The 17,298-nt window shown below is 35.2% G+C and overlaps 3 protein-coding genes across 4 annotated transcripts in view; 1 reads left to right on the forward strand and 2 right to left on the reverse strand.

Moving 5' to 3' along the window:
* Positions 1 to 7,780, forward strand: part of Oseg1 (intraflagellar transport protein Oseg1) — a 174,050-nt gene extending 166,270 nt beyond the window's left edge. Inside the window, exon 26 of the mRNA XM_081765339.1 lies at positions 7,471 to 7,780. Coding sequence (XP_081621465.1) covers positions 7,471 to 7,587 — 117 coding nt within the window. The 3' untranslated portion in view covers positions 7,588 to 7,780. The remainder of the gene's footprint in view (positions 1 to 7,470) is intronic.
* Positions 7,781 to 10,093: 2,313 nt separating this feature from the next.
* Positions 10,094 to 13,831, reverse strand: LOC145690448 (uncharacterized). The gene is made up of 2 exons (XM_081765345.1): positions 11,099 to 13,831; positions 10,094 to 10,708 (listed from the first exon to the last, which is right to left on the reverse strand). The coding sequence occupies exon 1, from the start codon at positions 13,211 to 13,213 to the stop codon at positions 12,737 to 12,739; it is 477 nt and encodes a 158-aa protein (XP_081621471.1). The 5' UTR covers positions 13,214 to 13,831; the 3' UTR covers positions 10,094 to 10,708; positions 11,099 to 12,736.
* A 1,140-nt stretch (positions 13,832 to 14,971) lies between these two features.
* LOC145690447 (DENN domain-containing protein 1B) overlaps positions 14,972 to 17,298 on the reverse strand; it is a 94,525-nt gene continuing 92,198 nt past the window's right edge. For both annotated transcript variants that reach the window (XM_081765344.1, XM_081765343.1), the window contains one exon: positions 14,972 to 17,105. In XM_081765344.1, the coding sequence (XP_081621470.1) occupies positions 16,422 to 17,105 (684 nt within the window). In that variant the 3' untranslated portion in view covers positions 14,972 to 16,421. The remainder of the gene's footprint in view (positions 17,106 to 17,298) is intronic.

The following is a 17,298-nucleotide window of genomic DNA, read 5'->3' on the forward strand; positions in this document are numbered from 1 at the left end:
GTTTCCCGCCAACTATGAATTAGCCCGCCCATATTGAATTCTCATAAAATTCCAACTCATATCGTTAGTTTACGTTAGTTTTGCTAAAACTATCGTTAGTTTTGCAAAAATAACGGTTTTATTCGAGAAATAAATGGGCAGGCCAACTTCACGTTTCCCCGCCCACAAACGAATTTCAAAAGTTTTTCATATCACATCGTTAGTTTATCGTTAGTTTTGCTAAAACTATCGTTAGTTTCGCAAAAATAACGATTTCATTCGAGAAATAAAGTTTCCCGCCAACTATGAATTAGCCCGCCCATATTGAATTCTCATAAAATTCCAACTCACATCGTTAGTGTACGTTAGTTTTACTAAAACTATCGTTAGTTTTGCAAAAATAACGGTTTTATTCGAGAAATAAATGGGCAGGCCAACTTCACGTTTCCCCGCCCACAAACGAATTTCAAAAGTTTTTCATATCACATCGTTAGTTTACGTTAGTTTTGCTAAAACTATCCTTAGTTTCGCAAAAATAACGATTTCATTCGAGAAATAAAGTTTCCCGCCAACTGTGAATTAGCCCGCCCATATTGAATTCTCATAAAATTCCAACTCACATCGTTAGTGTACGTTAGTTTTGCTAAAACTATCGTTAGTTTCGCAAAAATAACGATTTTATTCAAGAAACAAAGTTTCCCGCCAACTGTGAATTAGCCCGCCAATATTGAATTCTCATAAAATTCCAACTCATATCGTTAGTTTACGTTAGTTTTGCTAAAACTATCGTTAGTTTTGCAAAAATAACGATATTATTCGAGAAATAAATGGGCAGGCCAACTTCACGGTTCCCCGCCCACAAACGAATTTCAAAAGTTTTTCATATCACATCGTTAGTTTTGCTAAAACTATCGTTAGTTTCGCAAAAATAACGATTTCATTCGAGAAATAAAGTTTCCCGCCAACTGTGAATTAGCCCGCCCATATTGAATTCTCATAAAATTCCAACTCATATCGTTAGTTTTGCTAAAACTATCGTTAGTTTCGCAAAAATAATGATTTTATTCAAGAAATAAAGTTTCCCGCCAACTGCGAATTATCCCGCCCATATTGAATTCTCATAAAATTCCAACTCACATCGTTAGTGTACGTTAGTTTTGCAAAAATAACGGTTTTATTCGAGAAATAAATGGGCAGGCCAACTTCACGGTTCCCCGCCCACAAACGAATTTCAAAAGTTTTTCATATCACATCGTTAGTTTACGTTAGTTTTGCTAAAACTATCGTTAGTTTCGCAAAAATAACGATTTCATTCGAGAAAGTTTCCCGCCAACTGTGAATTAGCCCGCCCATATTGAATTCTCATAAAATTCCAACTCACATCGTTAGTTTATCGTTAGTGTACGTTAGTTTTGCTAAAACTATCGTTAGTTTCGCAAAAATAACGATTTTATTCAAGAAATAAAGTTTCCCGCCAACTGTGAATTAGCCCGCCCATATTGAATTCTCATAAAATTCCAACTCACATCGTTAGTTTTACTAAAACTATCGTTAGTTTTGCAAAAATAACGATTTTATTCGAGAAATAAATGGGCAGGCCAACTTCACGGTTCCCCACCCGCAAATGAATTTCAAAACTTTTTTCTATCACATCGTTAGTTTATCGTTAGTTTTGCTGGGCACATACTGGACATTCTCATTTACTATACCTGAAGGAACATGATAGACGTATGCCTGCTATGTAATTGTTTACATTTGGCGGGAACTTTTATTTCTCGAATAAAATCGTTATTTTTGCAAAACAAACGTTAATTTTAGCAAAACTAACGATAAACTAACGATGTGAGTTGGAATTTTATGAGAATTCAATATGAGCGGGCTAATTCACAGTTGGCGGGAAACTTTATTTCTCGAATAAAATCATTATTTTTGCGAAACTAACGATAGTTTTAGCAAAACTAACGTAAACTAACGATGTGATATGAAAAACTTTTGAAATTCGTTTGTGGGCGGGGAACCGTGAAGTTGGCCTGCCCATTTATTTCTCGAATAAAACCGTTATTTTTGCAAAACTAACGATAGTTTTAGTAAAACTAACGTACACTAACGATAAACTAACGATGTGAGTTGGAATTTTATGAGAATTCAATATGGGCGGGCTAATTCACAGTTGGCGGGAAACTTTATTTCTCGAATAAAATCGTTATTTTTGCGAAATTAACGATAGTTTTAGCAAAACTAACGTAAATTAACGATAAACTAACGATGTGATATGAAAAACTTTTGAAATTCGTTTGTGGGCGGGGAACCGTGAAGTTGGCCTGTCCATTTATTTCTCGAATAAAATCGTTATTTTTGCAAAACTAACGATAATTTTAGCAAAACTAACGTAAACTAACGATGTAGATAAGAAAAAGAAAAATTCATTAGGTGGGCGGGACAACTTCACAGACGTCCGCACTCCCCGCTTTCCTGGGATATTCCATACACCCTAGTCCCTCCGGTAGTATGTCCCCCCAAAGTTTATCTACCGTACTGCTGACGCCAATGCATCCAGCGATTATATTATGAAAATATCTTTTTAATTCTTTTCGCTGTTCGGAGCATATTATGTCATCAAGTCTTGTTCTAAAATATTACCCTTTTTTTCGCTGTAGTTACAAATTATCGGCACTCCTTAACTTCGTCACATAATGTTACTGATATCTTCATTGATCCATAATAAGAATTTTTCTGTAACTAATGAACAACTATTTTCATCATTATTGATCACAGACTGTAACTACATAGCAACGCCCAACTTCATCATACGATACGGACTATTGCCCTGTTGCCCATATTCTTTTCTTTCAGTTAACATCCCATTAAAAGTGAAATCCACAATCGAACTCCACACAATAGAATTACATCAAGAAACTAATCCTTGAAACTACAAGTTATTCTCACCAATACAAACAACGACATAACCCTGAATGACATGTGAACGTACTTTGTGAGTACGTCATTTAACATTGTCTTTCTTGGCGCTAATAGATGGCGCTCTAATAGACAACAATCAAAATGAGTAAACACCGCTGACAAATGATAAGAAAATGTTCGAAATTGTGACTATTTTTTGCGATATATTTTGCATTATTCAAATTACCGCCTACGAAGCAAGAACTGCTATCACGCGTAGCAGTCCGTGGTCAGATTTCCTGTAGGTGTTACACTTGTAATTAGGGATGGGCACGAGCAAGTTTTCTTTGAAACTCGACTCGAAAAACTTCTTCCAACTCTACTCGAATTCGGGTTGAGTTTCGAGTCGAGTCGAGCCAATTCGAGCTAAATCATGTGTGTAGTTCCAAATACTCTTTTCAAATATCCTACGTAGATAATATAATTATCAATGATATTACTAGTAATATACTACCACTACTACAACGTATTATTATTATACGAAAGATAGGCGGTTTGTACTAAAAACTGGTTTGTAGTCTGAATACTAAAAACTAGTTGACTGTCTATCTGCGTAGTTGACAAGTCTTTAGGAGGCAAGGACATCGGTCATGAGATTCTGGGTTTGAGTTCCGGAGGAGCAAGCCAAAAATTGATAAAAGTTATAGGGCGTCGGTCAAACATGTTCAAAACTGCTCGGTCCGGGTTTAGGGTTGTCATCGGCTCGAGCGGCTCAGCTCACGTTTGTTCAGTAAACAATGAAGATGTGTGAGAGGCAAAGAGAACCCCAAAACAAGCACCCGAATGGTAGGACGCAAGAGGCTCAACTAAAACGAACACGTCGATGATGAGACTCAAGGGGACTTACCTGAAACAAGCACCTCCTTAGTGAGAGGTAAGGGGACTCCCATTGAATCAGCAAACCAAAGGCAACAAACTAATAGATACTACGTCCACGTAGTCCAACTGAAGTAAATTTCCCCTACATCGGTAACAGAAATTACACCAAAAATTTGGGCAAAGTAATGAATTATGTTCTGGAGAATCAAGTGTTTTGCTTACAGTTTCTCATTACAGATTTTAGAATAACCACCTTTCAGAATAACTGAGATAGCGTTCCGGTAGTCAATTATGGTGTCATTTGATAGCATTTGCAAAGATATCAAAACTATCTACTTTAATTTTCTTAATCCGATGCGTATTTCTTGGATATTTTTCAACTGTTCGTAACAAATTTTTGTCGATTACAGCGCCACCTATCACGAAAAAAAAATGTTCAATACAAAAGTTACGTATTTGTTCCCAGAGAATCCAAACCTTTATTAAAAAGTGGAGGTTCTCGTTTAATATTTCAAAGTTGACCTCCTCCCGCCCCCGGGGGTTGGGCAGGGGTCGAGTGTGATATTGTTGAATGTTCCTCTTCGAGATGAGCAACTTTTGTTAGAAGTTTTTTTTAAATCCGATTTTTAGTTTTCCAGATATTTTTAAAAAGTTTTAAATGCCTCATTTTTCAAATGTTTCTAAGCCATTTTGATTTTTGACGATTACAACGCCATCTATCACGCAACAAAAAAATTCTCAGTATAAAACTTACGTATTTTTTCACGTAGAATCAGAATATGCAATAAAAAATAGGGATTCCTATTTAACATTTCAAAGTTGACCCCCTCCCGCCCAACCGGGTGAGGGCAGGGGGTCGAGTGTGATCATTGGATGTCCCCCTTCGAGACGAACAACTTTTATTACAACTTCTTCAAAATCCGATTTGTAGTTTTCCAGATATTAAAAAAAAAAAGTTTTAAATGCCTCATTTTTCAAATGTTTGTGAGCCATTTTGATTTTTGTCGATTACAGTGCCATCTGTCACGCAATGAAAAAATGTTCAATACAAAAGTTACGTATTTTTTCACGGGGAATCAGAATATGGAATAAAAAATGGGGGTTCCTATTTAACATTTCAAATTTGCCCCCCTGCCGCCCCAGGGGGGTGGGGGCAGTGGGTCGAGTGTGGTATCAATGGATGTCCCCCTTCCCCCTTTTATTACAACTTTTTCAAAATCCGATTTGTAGTTTTCCAGATATTAAAAAAAAACAGTTTTAAATGCCTCACCCGGTATATATATACATGTCTCTCCCTTATTTTGGGTAATTTCGTGTTGCGATACGCACCCCCCTCAAATGTATTCTATGTATCCATAAACACGCATTGGTGAAATAACAGCTCTCTACGAGAACGTTAACCCGTGTCGACTTAACGACAACGCCATGAAATTACGTTTCCACCTTGTAATATAATTTAGAATTTCCAACTGTGATAGCGGAGAAACTAAACGAGACAGAGAAACGAAACTTCGCGCGAAGCAACTACAGAAAGGGCAACATCTGCTCGTGTATTGACAAACAGCACCGGATGAACAGTGTTGCCAACCCAAGAGAAAGTTGTGTTTTTGTAAAGGGAATGACCTAAATTGAATATCATCATTAGAAGCAACAATAAAAATAAAGAGAAAAGAGATGGTGAACGCAGATCAGTGTTGCAAATTTCTCGAGAAATAACGTGTAATCTGTATTGGCACGCACAGGGAGTGAGTTACTAACTTTTGTACACCTTAAATCAGATATTGACAAAAACTGTTTGCGTTGACTCTAAGTCTAGAAGGATCCGCTGAACAATGTTGCCATCAACAGAAGAGAAAAATTGAGTTTGGAAAACATACAATAACTCTGAAAAGTTCACTAATGCTGTATGCTTTAAAACCTATAATGCAGAACCGTGAGGAGTAGAACCGTGGTTATGTGAGATCGATAACTGGCCGAGATATACGATATGTTGTAAAAGCTGACAGGTAAGGTTTGTGAAAGGTGACAACGCTGCACAGCGGGTTGAAATCCCAACAACCTGGTCAAGGTATGAAAACAGCGTTCAATTTGCATGGGTTTATGTACTCGTGGACTTTTGAGGACGCGATAACCACGATGACATCAAGAGTAAAAAAGCCGCTGCTTTGCAGCGTTCCCATCTTTTACAAACCTTAGTTCTTTGCTTTAATAAGATACCGAATATATCTGTCAGTACATGAGTTATCAATCTCACATAACTACGGTTCTACTCCTTATGCTCTACCGTCTTGCATTATAGGTTTTCAAGCATAAAGCATTAGTGAGTTATTGTATGTTTTCCAAACTCAATTTTTCTCTTCTCTTGATGGCAACACTGTTCAGCGGATCCTTCTAGACTTAAGAGTCAACGCAAACAATTCTTGTCAATATCTGATTTAAGGTGTACAAAACGTTAGTACCTCACACTCTGTGTGCGCCAATACATATTACACGTTATTTATCGAGAAGTTTGAACACTGATCTGCGTTTACCATCTCTTTTGTCTTTATTTTTATTGTTGCTTCCAATGATGATATTCAATTTAGGTCATTCCATTTACAAAAGCACAACTTTCTTTTGGGTTGGCAACACTGTTCATCCGGTGCTGTTTGTTAATACGTGAGCAGATGTCGCCCTTTCTCTAGTTGCTTCGCGTGAAGTTTCGTTTCTCTGTCTCGTTTGGTTTCTCTGTTATCACGGTTGGAAATTCTGAATTATATTACAAGGTGGAAACGTAATTTCATGACTGTCGTTAAGTCGGCACGGGTTAACGTTCTCGTAGAGATCTGCTATTTCACCAATGAATGTTTATGGTCACATAGAATACATTTGGGGGGGGGGGCGTATCGCAGCACGAAATTACCCAAAATAAGGGACACCCTAATTTATATATATATATATATATATATATATATATATATATATATATATATATATATATATATATATATATATATATATATATATATACCTAGGTATGTAAAAGCTTATTTATATAAAAACTGTCTAAAAGTATTGAGCCCTTCTCATACGTCTTGTCTCCTTTTAACACTTTCTGATCTATTCTGTCTAGCACTAGAAAAAGTTAAAAGGACGGAAAACGTAAACCCAATTTTCTATGGACAGGTATCATAATATACAACTGATGTGCAAACATTGAGAGAAATATGTAATAATAATAATAATAAACATTTTATGTTCCGTACAGGTTGATGTAAAAGGTGGATGAAACAATTTGATTGGCTCTGGGAAGAGTGTGTGAGACCTCCTTTCACTTTCTGTTTATATTTAAGTTATAACTCTTCCATAACGTGTCTGAAAATAGCGCTTTTCTGTATTGCAACAATTTTTACTATGTAGTTTTGAGGTCTTCATTTTTCACACTTACTTCCAAAATTTTCAAAAATAACCTCATCCTTCGTGATCAGAGTTGATTATTTTCAAACGAAATGTTCAGGAAACTCACATATAGAGAAAATAGTAAAGGCTGTTGTGTTAAAATTGATTTGCCGATTGGATGAAATACTTATTAGTGGAATGTTCGTTAAAGAAACTCAGCAACTTTTGTTTCTGTTCTGTTCTTTACAACCAGTTTTTTTCTAACGTTGTTTATGTACTGTATCACTTACAACATTGACTTTTTTTTCTTTTATATTGTTTTTATTTTATTTTCAGGTATTCCATGTGGATGATTTTGAACTGCAGGTTTTGCAGAAGGGTCACTGTCCCTTTTGTCGAACACCTGCTGGAGGAAACACAGTGGAGACTGGAGATGATCTCCAAGAAACATAGTTTCTTTGCAACGAACACTTTACTTCATGTAGCTTTAATATTTATTAGTGTTATAATCTCACAAATCCCGTCCAAAGATGATTTTTTTGCCGTCCAGAAGTACTGAGTTGACCATGACTAGTTGAGAAGACATATTTATTTTACAGTGAAAATTAGTCATTAAAAAAAAAAAAAAAAAAAAAAAAAACGAAAACCTATCAATTGTAAATATATTTTTATGACATTTTGTACGAAATTATTTATTTTTTTGTGCTGTAGAAATATTTGTATTTTTAAAACCTTTTTTATACTAATTTGTTTATTTCCCCTTAATTTATTTTTGTAACAAGACAAAGATTGTAATGTTTCACAATCTCATTACAAGTTCAACACAGATTATAATGATGATATCTTTCTCATTCCATATTTCGTTTTCTCACCCTCTGTTACTCTGTATACATACATTTTGAGTTTTCTGTCTTTTGTGTATTGTCATTAACTTTTATGTAACTTTTCAGTGTTCATTTGTTATTTTAGTTTCAATCTGAGTATGTGTTGTTAGCTGAATACATTATTAAGTAAATGTTTTCCCCATTTTTGTTTCCTCTATGATGAAAATAGTTATATTTTAATAATCTTTCCGTTGTAGAAAAAAAAAAAAAAAGTAGAATGGCTGAGTGAGTAGTTCAGTCCAGGGTAAGTACACCAATGACCACGCTTACAAAAAGCATGCATATTAGCTGCTTGGCCACGAGGAGTATAGTTGAATATGTTGTGTGCGTAGTTTAAATATGTCATTGTTTGAAGTGAATGTAACGTAATTGACTGTTATACACTCCAACTCTACATATAAAACAAAAATACAGAACACCACATTTATTATTCATTGTTGCAAACTAAGGACACTATAGTCACAAACATAAATTTTGAAGGTTTCTGCAAAAGTAATAATGCAAGTAAGACGGACGGGGCAATGCACATCCAAAATACCTTAGTATCCAATGCTATGAACGTATGATTTATTTAGAAGAAATAGGAACAAAGTTACAAGAGATTGGAAATTTGACTTTTTTTCACAAGGTTTTATTTCAACGAGCTATTTAGACATGTACAAGCTTTCTTCAGGAAAGTTTTGAATAGGGGAAAAATCAAAATGAGATGGGGGACTGCACTATGAGGTGGCACTATTTGGTACTGCAAAAAAAAATTTAAAAAAAAAATCTATACAACTGTGGTATCGAAGTTACCTTCGGTCTGGAAGGGAACGGTTGGTCCCTCCGGGGAGCTTTCTCCACAGAAGTGTACCTGAAAGAAACAGCAATCAGGAATCGCGGTATCTCAGTGGGAGCGCTTACCTCTGGTGTGTGGGATTCCTGGTTCGATCCTAGCTCGCGCCAAGTGAGTTTTGTGGTGGATGAACACCGTGTGCGTGGGTTTTCTCAGGGTTACCCCGTTTCCTCTCGCTTTCTTTATTCTAGCCTTGCTGCATAATCGTGGGGCGTTAAAACTAGAAATTTCATTTCATTTTTAATATATCAACCGGCCTGGACATATGATGAAGATTTGTAAAGTTTGCAATAATCTGTGAGTACTTGTAATTACAATTACCCAGAACTATTGCTGTGACGTTATGGAAACTAGAGAGAGCAACAATCATTTTTAAAGTTTTCCATAAATATTCACATTTAGTAGTACATCAACCTATATCAGTTTTCCTATCTTCGAAACTGTTTGCGATATTATCTTGCTATAAACGACATTGTGATTTTTTTCGTATATAACAGCATCTACGTATTAATGGTGATATTTATCCGAACCTTTTAAAGGAAGTCTAATTTTCACTCGTTCATAACTTTGTTTCTATTACTAAAAATATATTATATCATGATCATAGTGTTCGATACTTTGATGTTTTTGACGCTAGTGTCCTTAAATAATAAATGTATTGAAAGTTTTTGTTTAACATGTAGACTTAACCCTTTACTGTTCACTATGACTTACAGTTGACCAAAAAATCTCAAACTTGTACAGGATGATATATAGGCGCTCTATATCATCTCTACTGATTTTGAAAATTTTCGCGCCAAAACTCTTTGAGTTATGAATTGTTACCATATGGTTACATTGTCCAATATGCCTGTATTCATAGTTGTAACCATATGGTAACATTGGCCAATATGGTGTGCTTGTTATGTAAAAACCATTTCTACTAGAGCAGTACGATAGTAAATTGATATAAGAGTCCAGTTGCAAAATACTGAATATATTTTAAACCGTGTTCAATTACAAACAATACTTTTGTGTTACAGCTCCTAAATAGTCATGTTATCAAATATCTGGGGCATATAATTACAACTTACAGCCACTTGTCAAGAAATGATGGTGACTTTTTTGCGTGAAAGTTAGTATAAAAATGACAGTGTATTTATTTTGACTAAATAAATTACAAATAATTGTTGTGGTATTGGATGTTTTCTTGCACTGTAATGTAGTGCTTATGGACATATTTCTTTACCATATAATAACATTTTTAGAGCAGTATAGTTAGTTTCTACGAATGGAATACCAGAAAGCAGTTTTTGTTTTTATTTCAGTAAAAGACAACCTTGCATCACATTTCATGCACGTAATTCGACTAGTACCATATTTCTAAACCGGCACCTTCTTTTAGACGTATGGATAGGCCAGTGGGGTATATTATCTGTTGTAGTATCATCACTCGGGCGAAGTTTTCAGTGGTTGACCTGTCTTTCCTTGCGGTTCTATTGTCGATTCTACAGAGGACCATCCTCTCTTTGGTTTCCCACACGTAGCAAGTGCGTAGGTAATATCAGAACGATATACCTTCAACCGTATATGTAATTCTCTAACCATTTTACGGTCTCTCCTGCATATCAGTCAGCTGTTTACTACAGCCAAGTCTAGGATGTAGCCGAAGATTTTGAGGTACCAATGTTTGGCTTCATTGTACGATAAATTATAGTTAGCATATTTGATTTATCCACTGCCCCTATATGTTTGTTTTATCGTTTGATAATGGCTAGGCACTAAACATGCATTTTTTCTTTGAAACTTCAGAGTCAGCATCAGAATCGGTTATGTCATCCGGTAGAGATGTAAGACCTTTTGGAATGCTATTATTCTGAAAAAAGAAACAAAGGTAAAATTATTCTAAATCAGATATTTTTCGATGTTTTTTTATGAAGTAAAACCTTCAAACATGAAATAGATTTTGATGAATATCTGGATTCAAAGAACGTGATTTAAAATTGTATTATGTTACATAGAATTTACTGAAAATACCAGTAGCAAGTTAAAGATATTATGCCAAAGGACGAGAATAGTGAAAATGTAGGAAACAAAAAGGGAAGGGTTTTTATCCACTTTCTTTCTACTAGTAGTTTTGAAATGTATATTCAATATCAAGCATATAATATGCTAAAATTTAGCAGCAACACAAAGAAAATTTGCAACAGCAGAATACTTCTACGAGATGCATAAACATATATAGGTGCTAAATGATTCAACATACCTCACTGTCAGGTACATAATCTTGATCTTGAGGAACTTAGGTCTTCATCGGATTCGGACGAATCAATGTCAGGCAACTGCGATGAATCGGATATGACAGCTGTTGCTCCTTAAGACTTTTTCGTAAAACACATTGACCGAGATACCATCCCCATCCATTTTGAGCGACGACGAACTGAACTCTGATATGAACAAACTAAAAAATATAATAAGTCAGTAAGCTATAAATTTATTTCTCATAGATCAGCGTTCAGGATAGATCTGGGTAAAAGAAAAAGGGGTACACAAATTGTACCTAAAACACATTTACATTTAACGATATCCTATATAAAAGTATTATTAAAAATGGTGTAATACCAACAAAACATTTACTGACAACGCCCCTGATTACAGTTCACTAGATTTACGAAAGCCGAAAATGAAAATGGACACGCCTTAATGAAACAAATTGATGAACCAAACTGTAATATGGAAAATTTCACAGAGTAAAGACACATAAAGCATTTCTTTCATGTATGAATATAAACAATTCAGTAAATACACTTGTACATAAAATCGCGAAGAATAAAGTTCAATAAATAATATAATTTTATTCCCTTATTGAACAATGTAACCATATGGTTACACGAGGTTTAACAACCCTAAACGTACTCATAAATTGATATAAATGATAAAATTAAATTTAAAATCTTTCAATTAGGCTTTATAAACAACTAGAAGTCAACAAAACAAAATTACTGTTACTTACCTAACAACCAGGAATATTTCCTCTTCACCCTCTGTGAATTCTGGCTTCTACTAACAAACACAACACATCTTTCCCACATAAAGTTACCCGAACCCACTTCAAGGTGTCAGAACGAGTCAGCGTACGAAGCGGAAAGGTGCAGCCATATGGTAACAATGACCAACAACGGAATATTGAATTAGCGTTCACGTTAGACAAGTTCGATTATATTGTAACCATATGGTAACAAAAAACAGTAAAGGGTTAATATGCAGTAATATGACATCATCATAGGTATTATTTGGCTTTATTAGCAGGTCACTTGCCGCAGCTGAGAAGCTTCCATTCTTCACAGTCCTCCGCTAACCTCTTCGTCTTCACGTATGATCTTGCTGCTTTTATATTGTCCATTAATCGTAGCCTCCTTCGCCCCTCCCTCTTTCCTGCCACCATACCCTATTGCACGTGCCTTATGACGTAATATCCTAACCAATTTCATTTCTCTTCTTCTCAATAATATCTAGAAGTGTTCTTTTTCCCCACCATTTCTTTCCATTCTTCTCCACACCTACGTTTCGAAAGCTTTCAGTCGTTTTTCATCACTTTTGCGTAATGTCCATATTTCCACTTCATATAGTATAACACTCCACACGAAACATTTTGAGTCTTTTTCTCAACTCTTTATTCAAGGTCCCACAGAACAGACCTTTATTCCTCCTAAAGGCTTCTTTCACCATTCTTATCTTTGATTTTATTCCACGTTCGCACTTCATGTCATTATTAAGAATACTACCCAGGTATCGAAAACTTAAATCATTTGTTCTATTTTCTCCCCTCCCACTTTTATATTGGACACATCTGGTATGATCTCTTCGTTCCAATCATCTAATATTTTCTAATAGTTTTGTCTTTCTATTCTTTCATTTTCATCCCATATTCTTCAAAGCCCTTCCTCAAGTTTTCTAACATCCCATTGATTTTCTCTTCAGATTCTGCTACAAGCGCCATATCATCTGCAAATTTTATACATCTAATCATTCTACCTCCTATCGAAATGCCGTCATCATCATGTAGGCTCTTTTTCACTCTCTCTTCTAGATAGATATTAAATAATTTGGCGAGAGACAGCATCCCTGTTGAACTCTTCTTCCAGTTGCACTCTCCTCTGTCACATAACTCTTCAGCATATTCTTTCCACCTTTCTATGACTTCACTGCTCTCGCTGATTACCTTCCCATTCGTAGTTTCTACTGCCATCGTAATATCCCCTTGTTTCCTCCGAGGTTCCATAGATTTCACCTCCTCGTACATTTCCTCATATTTCTCAACTCTTTTTAATTCTTCTACCCATGTCCTCGAATTTTCTTTTGTGATATGACATAGTGCCATGAAAACATTGGTACCGGGTTTGTAACATTGTTAACCAGGTGGTACTAGAGTATGTGAAACAATTTCAACATTCTTAGGGAGGAAGAGGCAGTGAGAGGAGTAACACACAAAAATAATCGAAAACAGTCGATATTAATGTCCAATCCATAGTTTCCTGTGTTGAATAGTTCCGATGTTTAAGTTCAGCCCCCATTAGTGCCCCTAGAGAGGTGTGGGAAATAAGGAACATTTTAAAATTAATCAAAAGTGGCATATATTAGTATTGAATTTATATTTTTCGGGGTCCCTGAGATGAATAGTTTATATTCAGCCCCCATCGGCATGGGAGTGAGACGAAAGAAAAAAAAAATGACCGAGATTAGTGTCGAATCCATGGTTTTCGGGATCGCTAAGCTGTTAGATGACAATCCCTAAGCTCAAGTTTAGGCGAGAACAGGCATGTCAGATGGGAATTTATAGGGGAACGCAGGCGTTGCTCGTGTATACAATTATTAGACTTCCAAATAATAATATGCATAAATGTTATAGAAAGGCTTTGTGTGTCCTTTCGTCTGTCCACAGGTATCAAAGCAAAAACAGTAAGAGAGATCGAGATCTGTTCTTTTGCAATCGATTCAGTGTCCCAAGAATAGACTCCCAATTAACAAATACTGAGATGCAGTTCTTTTACAATCGAGTAATTGAGCCAAGAATAGGTTCTATCTTCTCCATTAACACTATTCAAACTGGATGTGGCTCAAATTAATAATTTCCCGTTTCAATACTTATCGCCATAGAACAAATATTGTAACAGATAGCCACAAGCAATTTCAATGGATTGAGGGTCTCAAGACAGCACAGAATCACTAGCCAACAACACTACCAAAAACAGTTGAAATTTACTATTACTTCCGGTTTTAATACTGATTTTCACAGAGCAAAAATGTGATATCGAAATGCAGTTTATTGCAATCGATCCATTGTCGCAATAATAGATTCGATCTTCTCTATTGTAGCTCTATTCAAACCGGAAGTGGTTCTAATAAGCCATTTTCGGTTTCAACGTTTTTCGCCATACAGCGAAAACGGTAACAGATAGCCAAAAACAGTTCTTTTACAAACAATTCAGCGTCTCAAGGCGACATAATATGGCTATCGACAGCACTCTACCAAAAGAGGAAATGGTTGATAGCAATGAAGCTTAACTGCTACTCCCTGAATACAGCACCATTTACTAAGAGTCGTGAAAGCATTTAAGAAAAAAAATGATACTGTTTATCGTAGGTTTATTTGGAATGAAAATGTGATGGTTTCCTGTTGAAGAAACCTTAGTAAATCTACATTGATAAAAGACCCAAACAAATCCTGAAACCATATGTTGAGATTCTCATGTCCCAGATGCAATTTTTTTTTTTCCTTCAATAATCAGTTATTACAGAACCATCTACCGAAAACGAGTTTGGAATAAAATTTACGTATCTAAAAACTAGGTTCCCATTTAATATTTCAAAATTTCCAGTACCTCACAATGGAGCTAACTTTAGTCCAGGCGAATTACATCCTTCAAGATATTATTCATTGATTGATTTCGAATATTTTTGGGTCCGATGCTTATTTCTCCACATATTTTGTAGTTTCAAGTTAAAAACAATTCATTATTAGTGTAAATATAGCGATATATATCCTTGAATTAACAGTATGCTTCTTTTTCCTTCAACTTTGATCTGTTGTCACCTTCTTACAGGAACTCCTGTCATATTCCTTAAAAAAAAGTACAAGTAAACAAAGAAATGCAGTTTTATTACAAGTTTTCAACATTGAATACGTCATCCATACAGATCATCAACTCACTGTTGACCAGAAGTGATCATTTAAGGCCTTAACAGCATTATCTTGAATTTTTTACATTCGTTTCTCAGCCTACATCACAGAATGGTGATCAAATAAATAAGTATATCTGTTCAGTACTCTTCTAATTTCCATATCTCAATAATAAAATGTAATGTAATATATCTAGCGAGACAACAAATAAATATATTTAATACATTACCCCGAAAATTTGATGACCTGCTTCTATTACAAAATATACATATAATTAAAGCTCTCAACTGGAAGAAATTCTATCCATTTCTACAACGCTTTACCGAGATCCTTCCATCACTAATATATACAGTTCATTTTTACCTTGAATAATTTACCATGGACAAAATTAAGATAAAAAGAATGCTTGTAACTATTCTTCATAAACCTTATGAAAGTCTTCTGCCTAATTATAGTAACTGAGGGTAACATTAAAATATATAATATTTATATAAACTATAGTTGACATTATTGTATAACTACATTTCTTAATAAAAGTCAAACTGGTGATCTAAAATAGTCTTAATAAATTATAATAGTTTATGATATCTACATACGTAATAATACTTTATAAAATATTTGTTTGATATTCAACAATGAAATTAACAGCAAATAAATCTTAACAACAATAACCCCCCCCCCTCCCACTAACCAGGTTCGTTTTCTAAGACTGAAATCCTGCTTTCGTTTTTATTCTACACTAGCTCATCCAATATAAATTATTTAAAATAACTCATTCATCGAGCGGATTTATAGTATGAAGTAACTGAATTACGTTAATTATGTTCTTCTTTCCAAGTCTTTTGTTGCAGATCACATCTTCCAATCAAAGAGTACAGAATTAGTATCAATGAAAGAAAAATCAACCAACAAGATTCCATTCATGACATTCCCCCAAATATATACATAATTCAAGTCTTAACAGCACGTGCAAAATATAACTTTTACACTGCATATCAGAAATATGAAAACTTACGTAACTTTACACAACAAAGTTACATACAGGCAAAAAGTTACAGCAACACACTTCATAATAAAGTATTCTTTTTACACCCTTCTTTGCAAATCTAAAACACTTCAAACTTGGTAGAAATACAGAATATGAAGATTCGCTTTACAATTCATATTTGTCAAGATTACAGCTTTTGTAAATGGAAGTACAAATGCCAAGAATATTCTGCAGAAAATATGTAATAGTATATAGAAAAGAAAAGTAGAAGAAATATCACACATATACTGACTAATTTAGTTAACAGGACTTGTCATTAAAAATCCGATTTCTCCCTGTGGTTTAATCTCTTCGCATATCATAGGAATTAGGCAATGAGTAGTGAATTAATTTGATTTAATATACTCCTATTTTGTGAACTTATTCGAATTTTGTCCATCTACTTTGAGGCTTTTGCTTGGCTGGCACGGTTAGTTTGGACAGTTTCACCAGATCTTCAAACGGATCCACAGGTGTTGAGCTTTGAGATTGTGCACTTCCTAACTGGCCTATACTTAACGACGACACACTGGGTGACGCTTCACTCGGCGAAGACGTATTGTCCAGTGATGATCCACCATTTTGTAAACTCATATTTTGAAAATCAATACCATATTCTTTCAAAAGATCCATATCTTGACTATCACACTCTGTGTGTTTGGTAACTGATGTGGTCGGTATTGAGCAAGTTGCAAATAAACTCGCTTCACTCGTTGAGGTAGGTTGGTTGGATCCAAAACTAGGGAAAGATGCACTTGCAGTATGTGAGGGTAAATTCAATGATAAGTCACTGTGATGACGAGCTTCTGCCCCTACCTCCCTTTCGCCTAACTTGAGTGGTACATGACACGAATACAGAGGATTTGACAAACCGTGGCTATTTTTCGGCTGAGTGGTCTGCTGGCGCGCAAAGAAGGTAGACGCTGGTTCATACTGTTCAAACGGATTAACACGGGACGCGGAGGAAGAAGTATGTTCAAACACTGAGCTTTTCGATAACAAAGGATCAAAATCTTCCTCACTCGGAGTGGAATCCAACCGTATTAAATCTCTCACTTCTGGTTCCTACAAAGAAAAACACACCATTGCATTACACGTACTTGATAGTTGGCATATAATTAACGTTTCAGTTATATACTTAACAATAAATAAAAGGTTCGAAGTGAACTGTTAACTCCAACCAGTTTCCGTGCTAACAAAGATTAAGTTATCCATATATATTTCATGAAATTTTTTTAAATCGTTATAAACTAAAATC

This window comes from Thermobia domestica, chromosome 7 (genome assembly GCF_964235325.1).
Source record: "Thermobia domestica chromosome 7, izTheDome1.hap1.1, whole genome shotgun sequence".
NCBI classification, from domain to species: Eukaryota; Metazoa; Arthropoda; class Insecta; order Zygentoma; family Lepismatidae; genus Thermobia; species Thermobia domestica.

Bases quoted from the DNA above. Each gene is read 5' to 3' on its own strand.
- LOC145690448 (XM_081765345.1), bottom strand. From the start codon at position 13,213: ATGGCACTATGTCATATCACAAAAGAAAATTCGAGGACATGGGTAGAA.